The 15981-nt window shown below is 49.7% G+C and overlaps 8 protein-coding genes across 8 annotated transcripts; 4 read left to right on the top strand and 4 right to left on the bottom strand.

Annotated features, from left to right (window-relative positions):
• Positions 1 to 80: 80 nt before the first annotated feature.
• Positions 81 to 995, top strand: PICMEDRAFT_71684 (hypothetical protein; the record flags this gene model as incomplete). The annotated part of the gene is made up of 1 exon (XM_019163980.1): positions 81 to 995. One exon carries the CDS (start codon positions 81 to 83, stop codon positions 993 to 995), a length of 915 nt encoding a protein of 304 aa, XP_019018748.1.
• On the bottom strand, positions 982 to 3401 carry PICMEDRAFT_15566 (hypothetical protein). Its single transcript, XM_019160872.1, has one exon. It carries the CDS (start codon positions 3087 to 3089, stop codon positions 1260 to 1262), a length of 1830 nt encoding a protein of 609 aa, XP_019018747.1. The 5' UTR covers positions 3090 to 3401; the 3' UTR covers positions 982 to 1259.
• A 219-nt stretch (positions 3402 to 3620) lies between these two features.
• PICMEDRAFT_71682 (hypothetical protein) lies at positions 3621 to 4640 on the bottom strand (the record flags this gene model as incomplete). The annotated part of the gene is made up of 1 exon (XM_019163979.1): positions 3621 to 4640. One exon carries the CDS (start codon positions 4638 to 4640, stop codon positions 3621 to 3623), a length of 1020 nt encoding a protein of 339 aa, XP_019018746.1.
• A 796-nt stretch (positions 4641 to 5436) lies between these two features.
• PICMEDRAFT_32400 (hypothetical protein) lies at positions 5437 to 6387 on the top strand (the record flags this gene model as incomplete). Its single annotated transcript, XM_019162764.1, has 1 exon — positions 5437 to 6387. The coding sequence occupies one exon, from the start codon at positions 5437 to 5439 to the stop codon at positions 6385 to 6387; it is 951 nt and encodes a 316-aa protein (XP_019018745.1).
• Positions 6388 to 6579: 192 nt separating this feature from the next.
• PICMEDRAFT_71680 (hypothetical protein) lies at positions 6580 to 9441 on the bottom strand (the record flags this gene model as incomplete). Its single annotated transcript, XM_019163978.1, has 1 exon — positions 6580 to 9441. The coding sequence occupies one exon, from the start codon at positions 9439 to 9441 to the stop codon at positions 6580 to 6582; it is 2862 nt and encodes a 953-aa protein (XP_019018744.1).
• A 595-nt stretch (positions 9442 to 10036) lies between these two features.
• On the bottom strand, positions 10037 to 11254 carry PICMEDRAFT_27983 (hypothetical protein; the record flags this gene model as incomplete). The annotated part of the gene is made up of 1 exon (XM_019162526.1): positions 10037 to 11254. A coding segment is annotated over one exon (1218 nt), but the record flags the coding sequence as incomplete, so codon positions are not given.
• A 1647-nt stretch (positions 11255 to 12901) lies between these two features.
• Positions 12902 to 14149, top strand: PICMEDRAFT_10606 (hypothetical protein; the record flags this gene model as incomplete). The annotated part of the gene is made up of 1 exon (XM_019159698.1): positions 12902 to 14149. One exon carries the CDS (start codon positions 12902 to 12904, stop codon positions 14147 to 14149), a length of 1248 nt encoding a protein of 415 aa, XP_019018742.1.
• Positions 14150 to 14637: 488 nt separating this feature from the next.
• Positions 14638 to 15873, top strand: PICMEDRAFT_15562 (hypothetical protein). Its single transcript, XM_019160871.1, has one exon. It carries the CDS (start codon positions 15085 to 15087, stop codon positions 15529 to 15531), a length of 447 nt encoding a protein of 148 aa, XP_019018741.1. The 5' UTR covers positions 14638 to 15084; the 3' UTR covers positions 15532 to 15873.
• The last annotated feature ends 108 nt before the right edge of the window (positions 15874 to 15981 follow it).

Below are 15981 nucleotides of genomic sequence, written 5' to 3'. Positions count from 1 at the left end.
CGTTTTTATGTAGAAACATCTGTTTGTAGGGCAGCAGTGGCTCCTAATAGAAGTTTTTTACACTCTATAGAAATATCACAATGCAAATAGAGCATAGACCTACACATAACTTGCGGTCAATTCAACAGAGAGTAAAATTCCTTTCGAGTTTGATATATGACCCAAAATTTTACAGGATTATAAACACTGTGATTTCAGATCCCTCAAAACTTGACTGCACTTTGGGGACGTTATGTTACTTTACGCTGTTAGTGGGTGCTGTATTAAATAGATATCCTCAGTGGAAGGTAGTTTTGCAAAAATTGTGGAGCCGAATATTATCATTGCGTCATAAATTGCTGTCTAAAGTTTGGGGTAAAACTCAGCCAAAACCTTCAAGTGAACCTTTGAAGACTCCAGAAGCTGAGACAGAGAAAGTCTGCAAATATGAAGAAAGTCAAAAATCTATGGCGGAAGGTTTGGAGAGGATGGAAAAAATATTAAAACAATTTTCAGGATATATTACAGACATTCGAATCTTCAACAGAGGATTTTCAATACCATCTTGCATTGCAGATGTTCTTGAAGCTGGCTCCTTATTGCAAAAAAAGGACTACTTGGGCTTTGTTTCTACGTGGTGCATCTCCCTCTACCAACCGCTTGAAACGATTGCGTTCCTCTTCGATCATAACTGGTTGTTACCAGGGAGAGAAGGAAATAATTGCAACTGGTGGTATGCAATATCCACCAGATTTTGGTTTGCGTGGGTAGTCGCCGAATTTTCGCAGTTGACTTACAAATTGTTAATTATGAAGCGTGGTAAAAACGTTGACAAAGAGGAGCTCATCGCTTTCATTGAACATTTGGCCACTTTGCCATTGTGTGTTCATTGGAGTTTGGAAGATGGTTGTTTAGACGACCTCAAAGTAGGTCTGCTTGGTACGATCGCTGGCGGCTTGAGCACCTTTGATATATGGAGAGGAACTTGGGGCACCATTTTGAAGGAGTGCCGTTGAATTTATATTTATGGTTGAATTGAATCTAGTAAATATTAAACTCCCTAAATTAGCATAAGGGTATAGTATATAAAAAGTAAAAGTGTACTAGTACAAGTACCGGTACGTGTGATAGTAGAACTACATGCAATTAATGAAGGAATGAAGAATGGTAAAAGCTTGTACATCATTGAATAACCTGAAAAAGGGGTTGTGGATTAAAAAGTGATTGAGGTAATGCAATGAGAGAGAAAAGGGTAAAATGCTCGTAACAACTGAAAAGTATCAATACGAGGCATCTTTACCTTCCCAATGTTGATGGAATTGGTTTGTTGACTTGTCCGCATACTTAAAGTAGTTCCTCAAAAATTGTAGGTGAGGTAGAAGTTTTGTATCACATTCTTCGTTAATATTTAGCTTCTTGATATAACTTAGCTTTTGTCCAGTCTTCCTGAACTTAGGAGCAAGTAATTCAGAAGCTTCATTTTCCGGTTGGATAACATTTTTCTTGTAGTTGGAACACAACAACTGACACATCATTTCCCAGATCTGGAGTTCCAAATCGTAACCCCAATCGACACCATCAAATTCGACAATGTGACCATCTGGGCCTTTCAACTTGTCTGCAATTTCTTCTGGATAGAATTTGGGAAATGACAAATGCAAGAACATGTAGGTGGAACAGCCGGAGCTACCAATTTTCGCTTTTTTCTCGTCCTGTGTGGTAGGGTCGCATTGGCCCAAGGCACCTGAAGTGAATCCACCATCTTTTTCAAAACGACCAATGAAGGTAACACCCTGTTTGACCTGATACACGGGTTTTTTGGCACCGTAAGCAGCTAAAATATAGGTGTCCTTATCCCCCTGGCCCGCACTTCCTTGGGTTATTAAAGGGTAATAGTAATCAAAACCAAAGATGTTAAAATACAAGGCAATCAACAAAGTATCGACCTGTGAGCGCTTGTTGACCAACATCATTCCACTCTCTGTTGACGGGTTAGGGATGGCACCTGGCAAATTGTGGAGGTTGTACATGGAGTAGTCTTCGACGGAGGAGTAGTCGATAGTGACATTCAACATATCGAAAAGAAATGGGTTTGTGGTTCTTTGCCAGCAATCTGGCCACAATACCAGTTGGTACTCTTTGTAAACGTCCCATGAGAATAACCCGTCTGGGTTTTCCAAAACCACGTTGTCTGAATCCAATAAAAGCACGTCCTCAAAGCTGGACGTCAGGATGGCCATAATTTTGTACTCGTATCTTTGTAAGTTGAAGAATTTCTCATACTGGGCGAAAGGAAGCTCCTCGTAACCGAGCACGCACCGGGCGTCGAGCTCGGGCAGTACGGACATGCAGAAATGGTCATCGTACTCCTTTGCAGTTGGAATGTACACTTCGACAGGTAGCGTCGAACCTCTTCTTCTTAGCTGATGAATGTTTAGGAGAGACAACCACGAGAATTTGTGTCCGCCTACCATGACGATACCTTTCCCGCTGGTAGGAGTTTTATCATTACGTCCGAAGACATCCATGTTGAGGGCTTTGAAGCCGTTTAGTACCTTTTGGAAAGAATCTTTCATCTGTGATTTTTCTTCTGCAGTCAGAGGAAGTAAGTCTTCCAAAAGCTTTTTCGTGAAGCTTGTTTTGTCGCTGTTAAACTTCTGGATATCTTCGTTGTCCGCCATAAAGTTTGTCAACTTGCCACACTTAGGTTTGCTTTGGGCCAACACCTCAAAGAGTGAGGAGTAGATGCCGTACTTGGAGGACTGAGCTGGCATTGGTTTCGACTTCTGGAGCTTTTCCTGTTCCGACTTCGAGTCTTGTTGCTGTTGGGACTCTCCAGCCGGCTTGGGCTGGATGTTGACGTGTTCATGCTGAGAAGAGCCCTTCCTCTCTGAGGGCTCACCGACGACAATTCCGGGTTCCTGATGCAGTTTGTCAACGTTGGCGACGGCCCCAGGAATGCCCTGTAAGGGTTCCTGCTCGGACTGGGCCAGGACGGTCAGAATGAACACGACCATCAGCGTGCATACACCCATAAAGACCACCGATTTCTGTCTCATTCTTGTCGGCACGTACCGTTTCAGCCAGCCCTTGATTTTCAATGACAGCATCGTGTGTTAGCGAGTTTGTTAGTTGCTAGTTGTTGTCGTGTGTCTGTGTTTGTATTTGTGTTTGTGTTTCTGGCAGTGGTTGCGGTAATTGTTGTACGTCTGCGTGAGACGTTTCTTTCTTTCCTGTGAGCTGTCTTCGGATAGAAAAAGAGCAGAAAAAGCAGAGCTCTAGAGGGAGATGCGAACACGGGAGCGGGCGACGGGAAAAGAAAGACAGCTTCGATGTTGAGCTGTTTGTTTGCGGACCGTGTGTTGGGCTGTTGTTGCCGAAGTAGTGCATCAACGGCTCACTGGCCCTGAAAAGCCGCTTCTCGCCAGCGGCCAGAGTGTCTGTCTTGCCTCCGTCGGGCTCACCGCTCTGCCGGCCTTCGGCGACCGCGTTCAGGGGCTCCAGCGCGACACTTCTCTTGGCATTCTTCACCTCCGTGGTGATTGTCGGAGGTCGGTTAATCGAAGGGTTGCTGGTCGAAGAGAAATACATAGCTTATATAGAGAAGTCAAAAGAAGGTAGGTGGTAGAGGAGGAGCAACATCACAGGACGTATCTACTGCTGGTGGGGGCGACGCCCGGTCTGGCGCCGGGGCGGTCGAAGGGGGTGGCGTTGTCCCAGGTCTCGTGCTGGGAGACGGCGGTGAGGTCCTCAAGGCCGGGGTTGTTGCCCGTGGCGCTGGCGTTGGTAGTGGCATCGACGTTAGCGGCGGCGTTCATGCCGCTGGTGTCGAAGGTGGTTTCGCCGTAATCCATGTTGGAGGACTCGTCGAACTCCTTGTGGCGCAAGTCTGCCTCTCTGTTGACGTAGTACTCGACGTAGTCGCCGTAGTTGCTTCTGCGCAAGTCGGACGTGATGATGAACATGAGCAAGCCGTAGAAAAAGACGAGGGTCCACTCCATGATGGCGGAGTAGCCCCAGTACTTGGAGTGCAAGCCCTCTGCGTTGGCCTTGCCCATGAACGCGCCGTAGCACACAACCAAGACGATGGCGATGCACGTCCACACGATCTTGGCGACGGCGCTCAGCATGAAGTAGCGGATCTTGTAGTGTCTGTAGTGGAGCAAGAACGCCAAGGAGTGTGCGCAGATGTACGCGAAGACAAAGATGACAAACAAGATAACGAAGACCGAGTGCGGCCTGGAGTACTGCCAGTTGTCCTTCAAGCAGGACGTCATCAAGATGCACAAGCAGCCGATGATGCAGAGCGCTATCGCCAACGCGTGCAAGCCCGTGACAAACCAGTGGAACGTCACGGGGAAGTAGTTCTTTTCCGGCGTGCGCAAGTAGTAGTCCTCGATGACGGCCCACACGAAGAAGATGCCCATCACCGCAGACCCGCAGATGAAGATGGGCTGCAAGTCTGTGGCGGCGATGTTCGAGAGGTACACGATGAAGTGCGGCATCTCTGTGTGGTCTGTGTCCAAGATCGGTCTGCCCTTGGCGAACCAGCAGATCATCAACGCCACAAGCATCGCCCACCACCCTGCTAGCGAGATCAGCGGGAGTATCCACGCATGCTGCGGCTTCACGTTCGGCAGTTTCAACGCTCCTATCTTCATGTCTGTGTGTCGTGTGTTTCGTGCTTTTGTCTTGTCGTGTGCGGCCTGATACTTGGTTTCTGATATCCCCGTCTATATATAGCGCAGCTGTCTGTGCTTCCGTTTTTTTCCACTCTGGCTCGTTAGCTGCCTTGTTCACTGACTGGTTCTCTGCCTGACTGCCTCTATTTTGTCCACTTGCAGCTGCTGACTTGTCTGTTTCTGTCACCAACGTCTCTTCAAACAGCTTCTGCCGGGCCTCTTTTGCTCCAACCTTCTCCAACCTCCTCCAACCTCCTCCACCCCCACCCTCTCCCGCATCCAGACCACCAGCAGAAAAGGCCTCTGCCGAGAAACACGCCCGGCCACAACAAGCCTCCCTCGGCCCTCGCTCGCTCCTCGGGGCGTGTTTCCTGTCGGGGCGCTTGTTTTGCTGTTTGACTAGTTTGGCTTGTTTGGCTCCCCTGTCAACCAGCGGCAAAAAGCAAACAGCGCAAAAAGAAAAGCGCGCCGGCCGCGGACAATTGCGTCATAGCCGTTCCCGGGACGGGGGAAAAGGGAGAATTTGACCGGCGCATTCATCGACGCGTCGATGGGGTCGATCGGCGCGCCGATCGACCCGGAATGGAAATTCGCGCGTGGATGGGTGGGCGAGGGGGCGAGACGGGGAAAGCAGATGAGCATGATTTCAGCACAGGGCACATTCGACAACAGGAGGCTCGTGCCTTGTGCTGATCCGAGGGTGTTTGGCACAGAGTGGCAGGCATCCAGCAGCAGCAGCAGCAGCAACAGCAACAGCAAAAGCAACAGCAGCAAGATGCTCTCCTTCACCCGCGTGCTCACGAAGAGCCAGCCCCGCTGGACCCGGGCGTTCGCCGTGCACTCGTCGGCGCCACAGCCGGCGTCGTACGAATCGAACAAGCAGACCGAGACCAACAAGCTGGAGAAAACGATGGCCAAGTTCTGGGAAAAGGTGTCGGTCGGCGAGTGCGAGGACGGCACGTACGTGGTGCAGCTCGACCAGAAGACGATCAAGACACCGCTCGGGTTCGACATGAAGATCCCGGCAGCCAAGCGGTCGCTCGCATACCTGCTCGGAAACGAGTGGAAGGCGCTGCCTAGCCTGCAGATCCGGCCCTACCTGGTGCCGCTCACGTCGCTCACGTCGAGGTGCATCGACCTCCACGAGGCCCAACACACGGACGACGTCGAGGTGAAGACCAAGGTGGGCGACCTCTCCACCGTGAAGACCCTGCTTCTGCGCTACCTCGACACAGACACGCTGCTCGTGTTCTCGCCGCTGGAGGACTGCGACGGCGACCTGCGCAAGGAGCAGGAGAAGTGCTACAGACCCGTCATCCGCAGCATGGAGCAATTCTTCTCCAGGTTCGCCGACGACGGCCAGCCCGTCTCCCTCACCTACCTCGACTGCAGCAAGGACGGCCTCGTCGGCAACTCCCAGACAGAGCACACCAAGAAGGCCGTGCTCAACTACCTTGACTCGCTCAACACCTGGGACCTCGCCGCCCTCGAGAAGGCCACCCTCGTGGGCAAGTCATTCCTCGCCGGCACCGCCATCTTGAGAAACGCCGACTACGCCGACGACTTCATCTTAACCGTGGAAGAGCTCGCCAGACTCGTCACCCTTGAAACCGTCCTCCAGACAGCTAGATGGGGCGAGGTCGAAGACACCCACGACGTCGACAAGGTCGACATCAAGAGAAACCTTGCCAGCGCAGCCTTGGTGGCCTTCAACGCCAAGAAATAGGTCCTCCCCTAGGGCGCACCGGCCCCGCTTGTATGCTCATGTATATAGTCTTGCGAACAATAATAATATTAGTTAATTAGCTATTAGAGAATGGCTGAACCATTGAGAAAAAAAACAATTGTAGATAAACTCAAATTCTTTATAAATATTTTAGGTATATGTTGCTCATAGCGTGTTCGTGCCTCCACTTCCCTAGTAAACACATTCATAGAACATTTCAACGTCCTCGTTACTGTCAAACGTCAGAACGTAACTTCTCTCCCCCTTGACCATTACTTGCAAATCGGAAACTTCTTTTATTTGTTCCTTACTGACCCTCAGCTCTATGTTGCCGAAATCAAATCCAGTCAAGTCAATCAGTACTTGCTCATCGTGCCTTTTATCTATACTAAAAACACATCTGTTGAGATCCTTCAACCTTCCGGAAGCTTCGATCATTTTGATACTACCCATTCCTGACCAGCTCTTGCTCATCTGCTCCTGCGCTGGCTCTTCAGCTACCACCTCCGATTCAATCGATGATACCGACGTACCTCTCGTGAGCTCTGAGTTTTTGCTCAACTCCGAGTCGCAACTGCTGCTGTTCATCACAAGATCAATTGCATCTGGACAAACCAACGCATTTCCAATGATCTTCATCCCAAATGAATTCGATGGACGGATAAGTACTGTCAATGGCTCGTTCCGATGATTGGTCGTCCTGACATGGATATCGATAGTGTTGAACATGCAATCGGTATCTGAAGTCAATTTCAAAAGTAGAATCGGTAGGCTGTCCACATCTTTGACTCTTGAAGATGATGTCGGAATCGATGATATAGTGTTATTGGATCCCGACTTGGACATTGAGTCATAGACTCCCAAGTAGAAGTCCTTGTCACCATTGATACTGTGAACAGCAAGTTTGACATCTTTAACTTTGGTCCAGCTATTTCTAGACCACAGAGAAACCTTGGCATTAGGAAGCTGTCTTGTTATGCAATCAGAGTCAGAGAGTATATTAATTAAATCCTGATCCGTTGACTTGTCATCAACAACCGATGTGATAGAATGAACCGACTTTGTTGGCGACACTTGCCGAGGCTTAACAAAGTTGTTTTCTACCTGTTGTGGAACAATTGCAGGTTTCTTAGAACTCTTTTTGGACAAAAAGCTAGTCAATGAGCCAAATATAGATTGATGTTTGGTCTTCTTCCGCTCGGTGGTAAAATGTTGTAAGCTGTGATGATATTTCTCAACATTAATCGACTTCTGTGACTTCATTTCCGAATTTAAGGTTGAGGCGGAGGTCGAAGCGGAGACTGAAAGAGATGCTGGAACAGAAACAGAAGCAGAGGTCAAAGCGGAGACTGAAATAGGTGCTGGAACAGAAACAAAAGCAGAAGATACATCTGAAGACGTGGGTGCAGTAGGAACGGAGCATCCGTTTGGCTCAATCGCTTCGTTGGCAATTGGCTCTTTTTTCTGTGGAGTGGGCATCTTGTCGATCGGTAAAAAGTTGAGTCCTTCGGTCACAGACAGGATGCTCTCATCATCAGAAGATTCATCTTGCACAATTTTGTACATAATTTCTCTGGAAAGTTGTTCTTGCTTTTCCCTATTCCGGGCTATTGAAGATGAAGGTGCTTCGTTCGTACTTGTCAGCGAGCCCAGATATTTGGAGACAGAAATGTTGCTCATGTTGGAGGAGTACTTCAATTTACTCAATGGTACAGTGCTCGATTTTCTTGGAGGAATCACCAGGTCACTCTTATTGCTCTCAACTGGAGAGATGTTCTCTAGATCGACCTCTTCAAATTCGTCTTGGTTTTTAAAAGCAGGGACTCCCGTTGCATTTATTGGCTTTTCATAGTCTTGGTGAGTCGTGATTGATTCTTGCTTTTGCTGATTCTCATCTTGGATACTAATACCTAAACCTAATGTGAGAGGCTTTAGTGCTGCTGTGTTGGTAGATTGTGGGAAAAGTTGCATCAATTCGTTCTCTAGGGCCATATCCTCAGTCGGATCAAAGGTGAAACATAGCTCAACACCGTCATTCATCAAGGAATGTTTGAAGTGCAAAGATTTTCCCTCTGCATTGTTCGTGGTCTTGGCATATCTAAGCTCTTTCTGTTTGATTGGCGCAAACAAAAGATTTTTTCCTGAAAAATCTTTTTGAATGATGGCAATTCCTTTGTTTTGAAAGTTGTTGACAAACTGGACTTCAATATTGGGAAAATCTAGTTCTGCCTTCTGGAATTTGTTGGAATAATGTAAATGGCAAAGGTGGGGAATACAGCTGAAACTTTCTTGGCCCATGCTAACGCATACCGATCTCAGCAATACAATATCTTTTGCACTAGAAACGTGAACAAAGTTTTCCCACTTCTTTCTTTCGGACTCATCAAGAGTTCTGGCCTGTTCCAAACATTCGGATAGTTTAAAAATGATTACCTCGATGTTGGACAACAGTTCGGCAGAGTAGGGTTGTTCATCCATTTGAATAACCATACTTTTCAAGCTTTTGATAAAATTGTTCAGATATCTGATTCTAATCAAAGGTCTTCTTCTAGTTTTGACCTCCGTTTTAGGCTGATTGATGTCGAGCTTGTAACACTGCAAGTACTCCAAGTAGATACGGTTGACATCTATTCCCCACTCAGAGATTCTCACTAACATAGTGTGATAATCAGCCAAATGTAGCATTTGATCGAGCTGTTGGTGTTTTAACAACATCTTCCTCACTAAGGCATGTAAATTCAGGTTTTTCTCTTTTCTTTGCTTGACCATTTCATTGGTGATATCTTCTAGGGAAGAGTCGAAGTAGTTGTTGTAAACAGGATCGAAGGATTTGACTATCGACTCCAAGACCTGCAACTCCATGAGGTATTCCCGTTCGCTTTTCCTGTATTTTTCCACCAGGGAAACCAAGTCATTAGCGATTTTGCCTCTACCAGGAAGCACTCTTGGAGTGAGCGTGACATCCGGATGAATGCTTGGAGTTTGCGGCAAACTCGTCGCCGAGTTCACTGCTTCTTGGATGGAGAAAAGCGGAGTGGTCACGTAAGACGGCATCGTGGTTTGCTGATCTCAGACTGTTTCCAGCTTACCCTTGTTGCACGAAGGAACAGAGCTTGAACTTTTTGAAGTAGATCGTTCTTGTACACAGGAAGATGAAGAGAAAGAGAAAGCAAAATCAGAAGCAGAACCAGACAGGAAGAGAGACGCAAAAACAATCCAGCTCAGCTTCACCGGCTGCCAAAGTTTTTGTTCGGCTTGACGATCCCGGCATGAGTCCTGCACAAAATCCACTACCTAAATCCCTTTCTCTACGGAATAGAAGGGCATAGCCACCCTCGGAAGCCTTGCTGCCTGTTAGTACGCTGCCTGGACAATAACACTAACGTGGAGAACACTAGCCCAGACAATGGCCTGCTGCAAGAGCAACAATAACACAGGCCAGAATGGCAACGCGCTCTCCTGCGACGCGCTCTCGGCAGAAACCGCGTCGCGTCGTGTGGTGTTTTTGCTGTTGCTGCTCCTCTCCCTTCCCGCACTTTCCATCTGGTTACTAGGTATACAGAACACTACTGAAACATGATACAGGGAGACATATACTTGTGACAGAAAGATGCGACCGTGTGCCGGACAACGAACTGATGCTGTACTACTCGCTGAGCGCTAGTAGGCTGTTGACACACTCGCTGACGTTGTATCCGTCTGAGCTGAGACTGCCGCCTAACACGTCCTCGATCAACCCCTGATCGAGCGTAGGAAACATGCTTACAAGCTGTTGGAGAATCTCCTTCCGACGCAAACGTTGGTGGTCAAGGGCGGTGTTCTCTTCGACAGAAAGCTGTTTGATTCTTTCCAACTCCTGATCGCTTACCTCAAGGTGGTTTGTGTTCCGCTGCCGCCTACGGGGCTGTTGTGCGCTTTGCTGCTCTGCGATGCTATTTCCGTGCTCGTCATCGGCGGTAATATTCTGAATGAACGAGTTGATGGAGTTAGAAAGCGACTGCTTCACCATCTCGGCGGACTTGGTCAGCACTTGGGAGGGCGAGTCCTCGCCGGAGCGAGTGTCCTGCTGTAGTTCCTTGAATTTTATCTTGGAGTCTATCATCTTCTGCTCGTATTCGGAGTCGCCAACTGTCAACTGCTCCTTGGTGATGTTTACTATGAAGTTGCATGCAATCTGCAGGGTGCTGACATAGTACGAGGTCTCGCCAATCAAGAAATCACGGTTTCTGAATCTTTCGATGTATTGGAGGTTCGAATAGAGATGTTTGAAGCGTGAGTGTATTAGCACGTATATTAGCAACGGCACAAAAGAGTCTGCATTTTCTTGCGTCTCTTGCTGTCTGATCAATCCAAATATGATCTTCGACGAATTCAATATGCACACGATTTTGTCTCTCGGAGACTTGTAATTGTCAATTTTGGACAACTCGGCAGAAGCCAGCGTGATGAAGTTGGACTCAACCTTCACTCGCATGTCCAAGTCCAAATGCCTCAACTCAACCCAGTTGTACAGGTAGGTGTTCATCAAGTACTTTCTGTCCATAAGCTTGTCGTGCTTGTGGGAGTCCGTCAATTTGATGAACGACATTGCCGGACTGAAGACGGAGCTGTAGACCTTTGTCATTATTAGCTTCTCCAAGCCTTCTTTGCAGTTGTTGATTTTCGCTTCGTCGGTGCCCATTTCGTCGAACGGTTTGTACTGGGTCAATTTCTCAAAGAGAAACTCATGGAAGTCACTCAATAGCTTTATCTGTTCCTCAACAGTCCATATTCTCTGATTGAATTGATCCAAGAAGGATTTCAAGTACTTATGTGCGTGCTGGCAATCCTTGGACTTGAATTGAGCCAAGAAGGTCTGGAAGTCAAAAGCCTGCTGTTTCTTGAGGTTCAACGGCGGGTTCGGAATGTCCTTGATCGAGTTGTTTCTCGTCAGTTTGCGCAACTGAACCCTGTCTTCGGACTCTTCCCCTCTCACGGGTTCGATGATATTGGTTTGGATCTTGTTGACTTCGGCCTCGACTTCCTTGTCGATCTTGCTATTCTCTTCTTTCTTTTCCTCCGACTTCTGCTCCGTCAGTCTCCGATCAAGCCCCGACTTGCTCTCATCATTCTCGTTATCGTCATGGTCTGTCTGGGCAAGCGTCTGGTCGATTAGGTCCTCGTCACTGGACACACCACCAGCGACCAATGCCTCCACATCTGCCTCTTCCTCCGCATCCTTCCCGCCCCCTATCGACTGCTTCTCATTCATTATACCTGACGAATTGTCGTCATCATCGTCGTCGTCATCGTCGTCGTCGCCGTAGCTGCCATGGTCAGCGAACCTGTTGTCAACACTGCTTCCGACTTTTCCCTCCACTCTGGAGCCCTCTTTTACCTCAATCTTCCGGGCTGCAACCTTCTCGTTTTCCATGCCCATCTCTTCCGCCTCGTCGCTGGATTCGTCGTCCAGTGGCACGCCCTTGCCCTGAGACTCTACGGCGAAAATAGGCTCCTTGTTGCTCCTCCGATTGCTCTTTCTGCGGTGATTTGCCAGCAGCGCCTCTAGAGTAGCTGTAGTACCGCCGACACTTTCGTGGCTCTCTGTTGACCTCTCCTTCTCGGTTTCGACACGAGAAGGCGAGACACTGGCCCCATCCGCCGTCGTTTCAGCAGCAGCAACGTCTTCGTCGATGTCTGCGCTATTTTTCCTCTCTGCTCCAACAACTTCTGCCGTGCTTTTTCTTTCTGAACCTGTCGCAGAAGCCGGTCGGCTCAAACAGCCCGTTCCCCGGTTCTTCTTCTCCTCGTGTGCTGCTTCACCATTCTCCGCTCCTGTGACGACACCCGATACGTATACGGTCGGCTTCACGTTGGTGAACGATGGGAGCGTGAGCCCAGCGCCTGTGCCGAAGGTCCCATTGAATGACATCGAATCAATCTGTCAAGCTACAGTGGCAGGATGTGCTTTGTGTTGTGTCCGCACGCTATCTTCTAAGTCACCGGACACCACGAATGAAGTATCCTGCCTGGGAAACAGGACTATCAGCAGCCGTCAGCATTGCTGGTACCCTATCGCACCCGGACAGTATCTTTTTCTCCATCTCTCCAAGTTCGCTCGACTGCTCGAGGGGCGCAAGCTGTGGTACGGTATAGTGGCTCGCCCTGTGCTTGGCCTTTGTCTGTGGGGAGGTTGCTGTGGAGCCTCCGTCGTGGTCCTATTAACAGTTGGTCTTCTACACAGCAAAGGCCTTCAAGTCCTGTCCAAACCAGACCTGTCAATGTACAGGGACGACAGCCAAATGGTCAGACGACGGTGGAAAAGGCCGATCGGCCCCGTTTCCACGGCTTACGTAACGCTCCGCGGTCCTGCCCGCAGCATTTGCCACGGGGAAGATACGTGGAATATGTCGATCTTCGATGTACGGAGTTCCTTCAGCAGGAAAGAGCAATGAACTGTGCCTTACCACCAGCAAAGAAGCCCCAGAGAAGCGATTTTCTACAGCCGATAGCTCCCGCTGCCGCATAGAAGCACATGAGAGTATTGCCATCAGTCGTATCGACGACGTTGTTCTGGTGTCTAGCACAAACCTATCCTGTCATAGCCGCAACTAACGAGAAAGACATTGTGTGTCCGGACTCAAACCCGCTGAACTGCTATCCGAAGCTCTTTGTTGCTACACACGAGTGGCAAGTTGTGAGAGAGGGCCAGGTTATTCCGGCAGGCCTCAACGTCAGACTGGACTTGGAAAATATGAGCCGAGAAGCGAAGTTGGGAGATGTGCCCGGGAAGAAGACGGAAAGCAAGAACCATGAGCTTGTGGTCACCGACGGCGACTCAGAATTCCTGTCATCGCTCGACTTTTTGAAAAGGTGGGTCAACACGCAATACAGCGAGCCGCCTGCGTATGCTGAGCTGGTCCGCCACTTGGACGTGTTGGTCGACTGGGCGTCGGACCCCGAGGCGGGCGTGACAATAGCGCAGAACGTGCAGCCGTTGTTGAAGGCGTCCGGGCTCTACGGCAGCAAGAACGCAAAGCACAACACCTCGGGGCTGACGGAATCACAGGCCCTGAAGGTACGGGAGATGACGTACCGGATCTTGTCCTTGAGCTTTCGAAACAACCTCGAGGCGCAGGAGAAGCTACTCGGGTTCCTCAACGAGCCGGAAGTGTTTTTGCAGCACCTTGTGACCGGCTACGAGCTGGAGCCGGATCTGATTGTCCAGAGAAAGCTCGGTCTTCTCGGCTCGCTCATGAACAACCACGTCTTCAGCGACTACGTCGAGCAGGGCGGCATCGAGGCGGAGTTGATGCTGCTGTACACGAAGGTCGACAGTCTGGCCATAAAGCAGCGGATCATGACCATTCTCGAAGATCTCAGGCTTGAGAAGAGGGACGCGGATGCAGACGCGGATGCAGACGCAGACGCAGACGCCGCGGACGACGGTGCGAGCCTAAACAAGCGCTTCGCCCTCCTCACACGCAACAGCTTGGTCGGGACCTCCTTGGCCGCCGACCCGCAGTCGAGACGGGTGCTTGAGAGCTTGGGCGAGCTCAAGCAGCTCGACCGCAGCGCGTTCAAGGCCGACACCCGCTTTCTCGACTGGATGGATAAACAGATCAACCTCGAGCGCAGCCACGTCATCGGCCTGCAGAAGCGGGAGCCCGACCACCCTCACGCAGAGGCAGAGCGCCGCTACCTGGACAGACTCATCGAGTTGCGTCACCAGGTCTTTGGCAACCCGCTGGGTAGCCGCAAAGAGTATCTGGACGAACTATAGCGACTAAGGGAGTGCCTGAGCTGCTGCTGCTGCTGCTGTTACCACCGCTGGCCCAGCCTCGAAGAGCGTGCCGTGCCGTGTCGTGTCGTACGCCCCTCCCTGTCCCACCGGTGATCAAATTGGCGATTTGCGTCGCATTCGCTTATGTGGTTCTAGACACACTGCGTCCGAGACGGCCTTCCCCGGCCCTCCCTGGCCCCCGTGACGCCCCTTTCTCCTGTGTAACATGCGCCACGCATCATCATCTGAACACGTATGGCAATTACCTACAACAATTACCCGTAGCCCCCTCCCGTGCCGGAACATAGTGGCGGCATTGTGGAACCTGTCTCGGGTCTGCGGGCTGCTGCACGGCTCCAGGCACATGCGCTGTCCCCATCACCCGAGCGCGCACGCTTATTGGCTAACGAGCGCCTTGCCGCTGCCCCGACAGGCGGTTGACGACGCAGGTACGCCTCAACCGCCTGCAGCAGCACTTACGACCTTGACGTCATGGTTGCGGGCCTAACACGCCGATGGCCCGCGTTAGCGCGCATAGCGCGAATAGACCTGCGGCGGGCACGAAACAAGCGACTAGGCGGTACCTGGTGCCTAGCGCAGGGGTGGGGCGAACGGCCAGTTAGGCGGGCAGATGTTGTTGTTTTACATGGGATGTTTGTGTTTGTGTTTGTAATGTGTTTGTTTGTTTGCAAGCTCTCGCTGCTAATTAGTTTCCCCTCTTCCTAGATTCTCTGCCCCTGGACATATTTATCTGCTGCATTCCCTTCCCTTTTTCTTCCTGTGTCTGTCCTTTTTCTGCCCCAGATTCTCTTTGGTGTGCGTGTGTGCTTTGCTTTGTTCCACATCTCATAGGTTTCAGTCAGCATCAGCAGTCGCTTAGACACCATCCACAATAGTCACCGACCCGTCCACCCACACACCGACTACACAGTAACATGTTCGTCAAAGGCCTCGAGAGAAGAGACGAGTTCTACTCGGACCTCACGCCTATCACCAACGACATCATGACAACGGGAACGCTGACGTCGTCTCCAGCTTCTGAAGTGACAAACAATCTGGCGAGCCAGGCTACGGACTCGTCAGAGGCGCTTCTGACAGACTCAGACACAAGTGCGTTTCATCTGACTTCCGGCTTCGGCGCCATTAGCAGCTCCACTGCTTCGGTGACAGTCACCACCGGAGGAAAAGACAGCTCAGATCAGAAAACTACCTCGGCTAAATTAACACATGTCACGGGCAGCTCCTCAACCGTGTCGCCTGGGGACTACAAACACCAAGTCAGCTCGAGCTACAAAAACGCAGCTGGATACCATGGGGGTAATAAAAAGAAAACCTTGATATTTGGCCTTTTGGGCTCGTCGTTCCTCTTCTCTTTACTATAGTAGCATGCGGGAAGCTAGGCCAACGCTGTTAGGGGCTTTCCACGGAAACAAAAAATTACACAATACATTGTACACTTGCATCGGTTTTCATGCCATGAACATCATCTAATCCTCATCTTTACATCTCTAGTTACCCTCTTTCGCTTCAAGGATGTCATGGCTTTGGCACGACACGGGGAAGAAGACCTGCTTTCTCCTGTCACCAAATACCTTAAACTCTAATTCTGCTTTTTAATTCACTAAACCTCTTTGATATCTCATTCTCATATATTTGTATAGAATAATATACTGCGCATAACACTAGAGTTGCAGCATGGTATGTTTCATAATGGCATAACGGCCTTGGCATTTTACTCAGAAAAAATAACGAATCACGTGCGCCAATTGAGGGTTTGGAGGGCAAGATTAAAACTTTTTCAGCCATAACGCACTCAAACAAAACCCTTACCG

This window comes from Pichia membranifaciens (assembly GCF_001661235.1).
Source record: "Pichia membranifaciens NRRL Y-2026 unplaced genomic scaffold PICMEscaffold_2, whole genome shotgun sequence".
Classification (NCBI taxonomy): Eukaryota; Fungi; Ascomycota; class Pichiomycetes; order Pichiales; family Pichiaceae; genus Pichia; species Pichia membranifaciens.
The sequence above is the reverse complement of the archived record's forward strand: the minus strand, read 5'-3'. Positions and strand labels throughout refer to the sequence as shown.

Bases quoted from the DNA above. Each gene is read 5' to 3' on its own strand.
- PICMEDRAFT_15566 (XM_019160872.1), bottom strand. From the start codon at position 3,089: ATGCTGTCATTGAAAATCAAGGGCTGGCTGAAACGGTACGTGCCGACA.
- PICMEDRAFT_15562 (XM_019160871.1), top strand. From the start codon at position 15,085: ATGTTCGTCAAAGGCCTCGAGAGAAGAGACGAGTTCTACTCGGACCTC.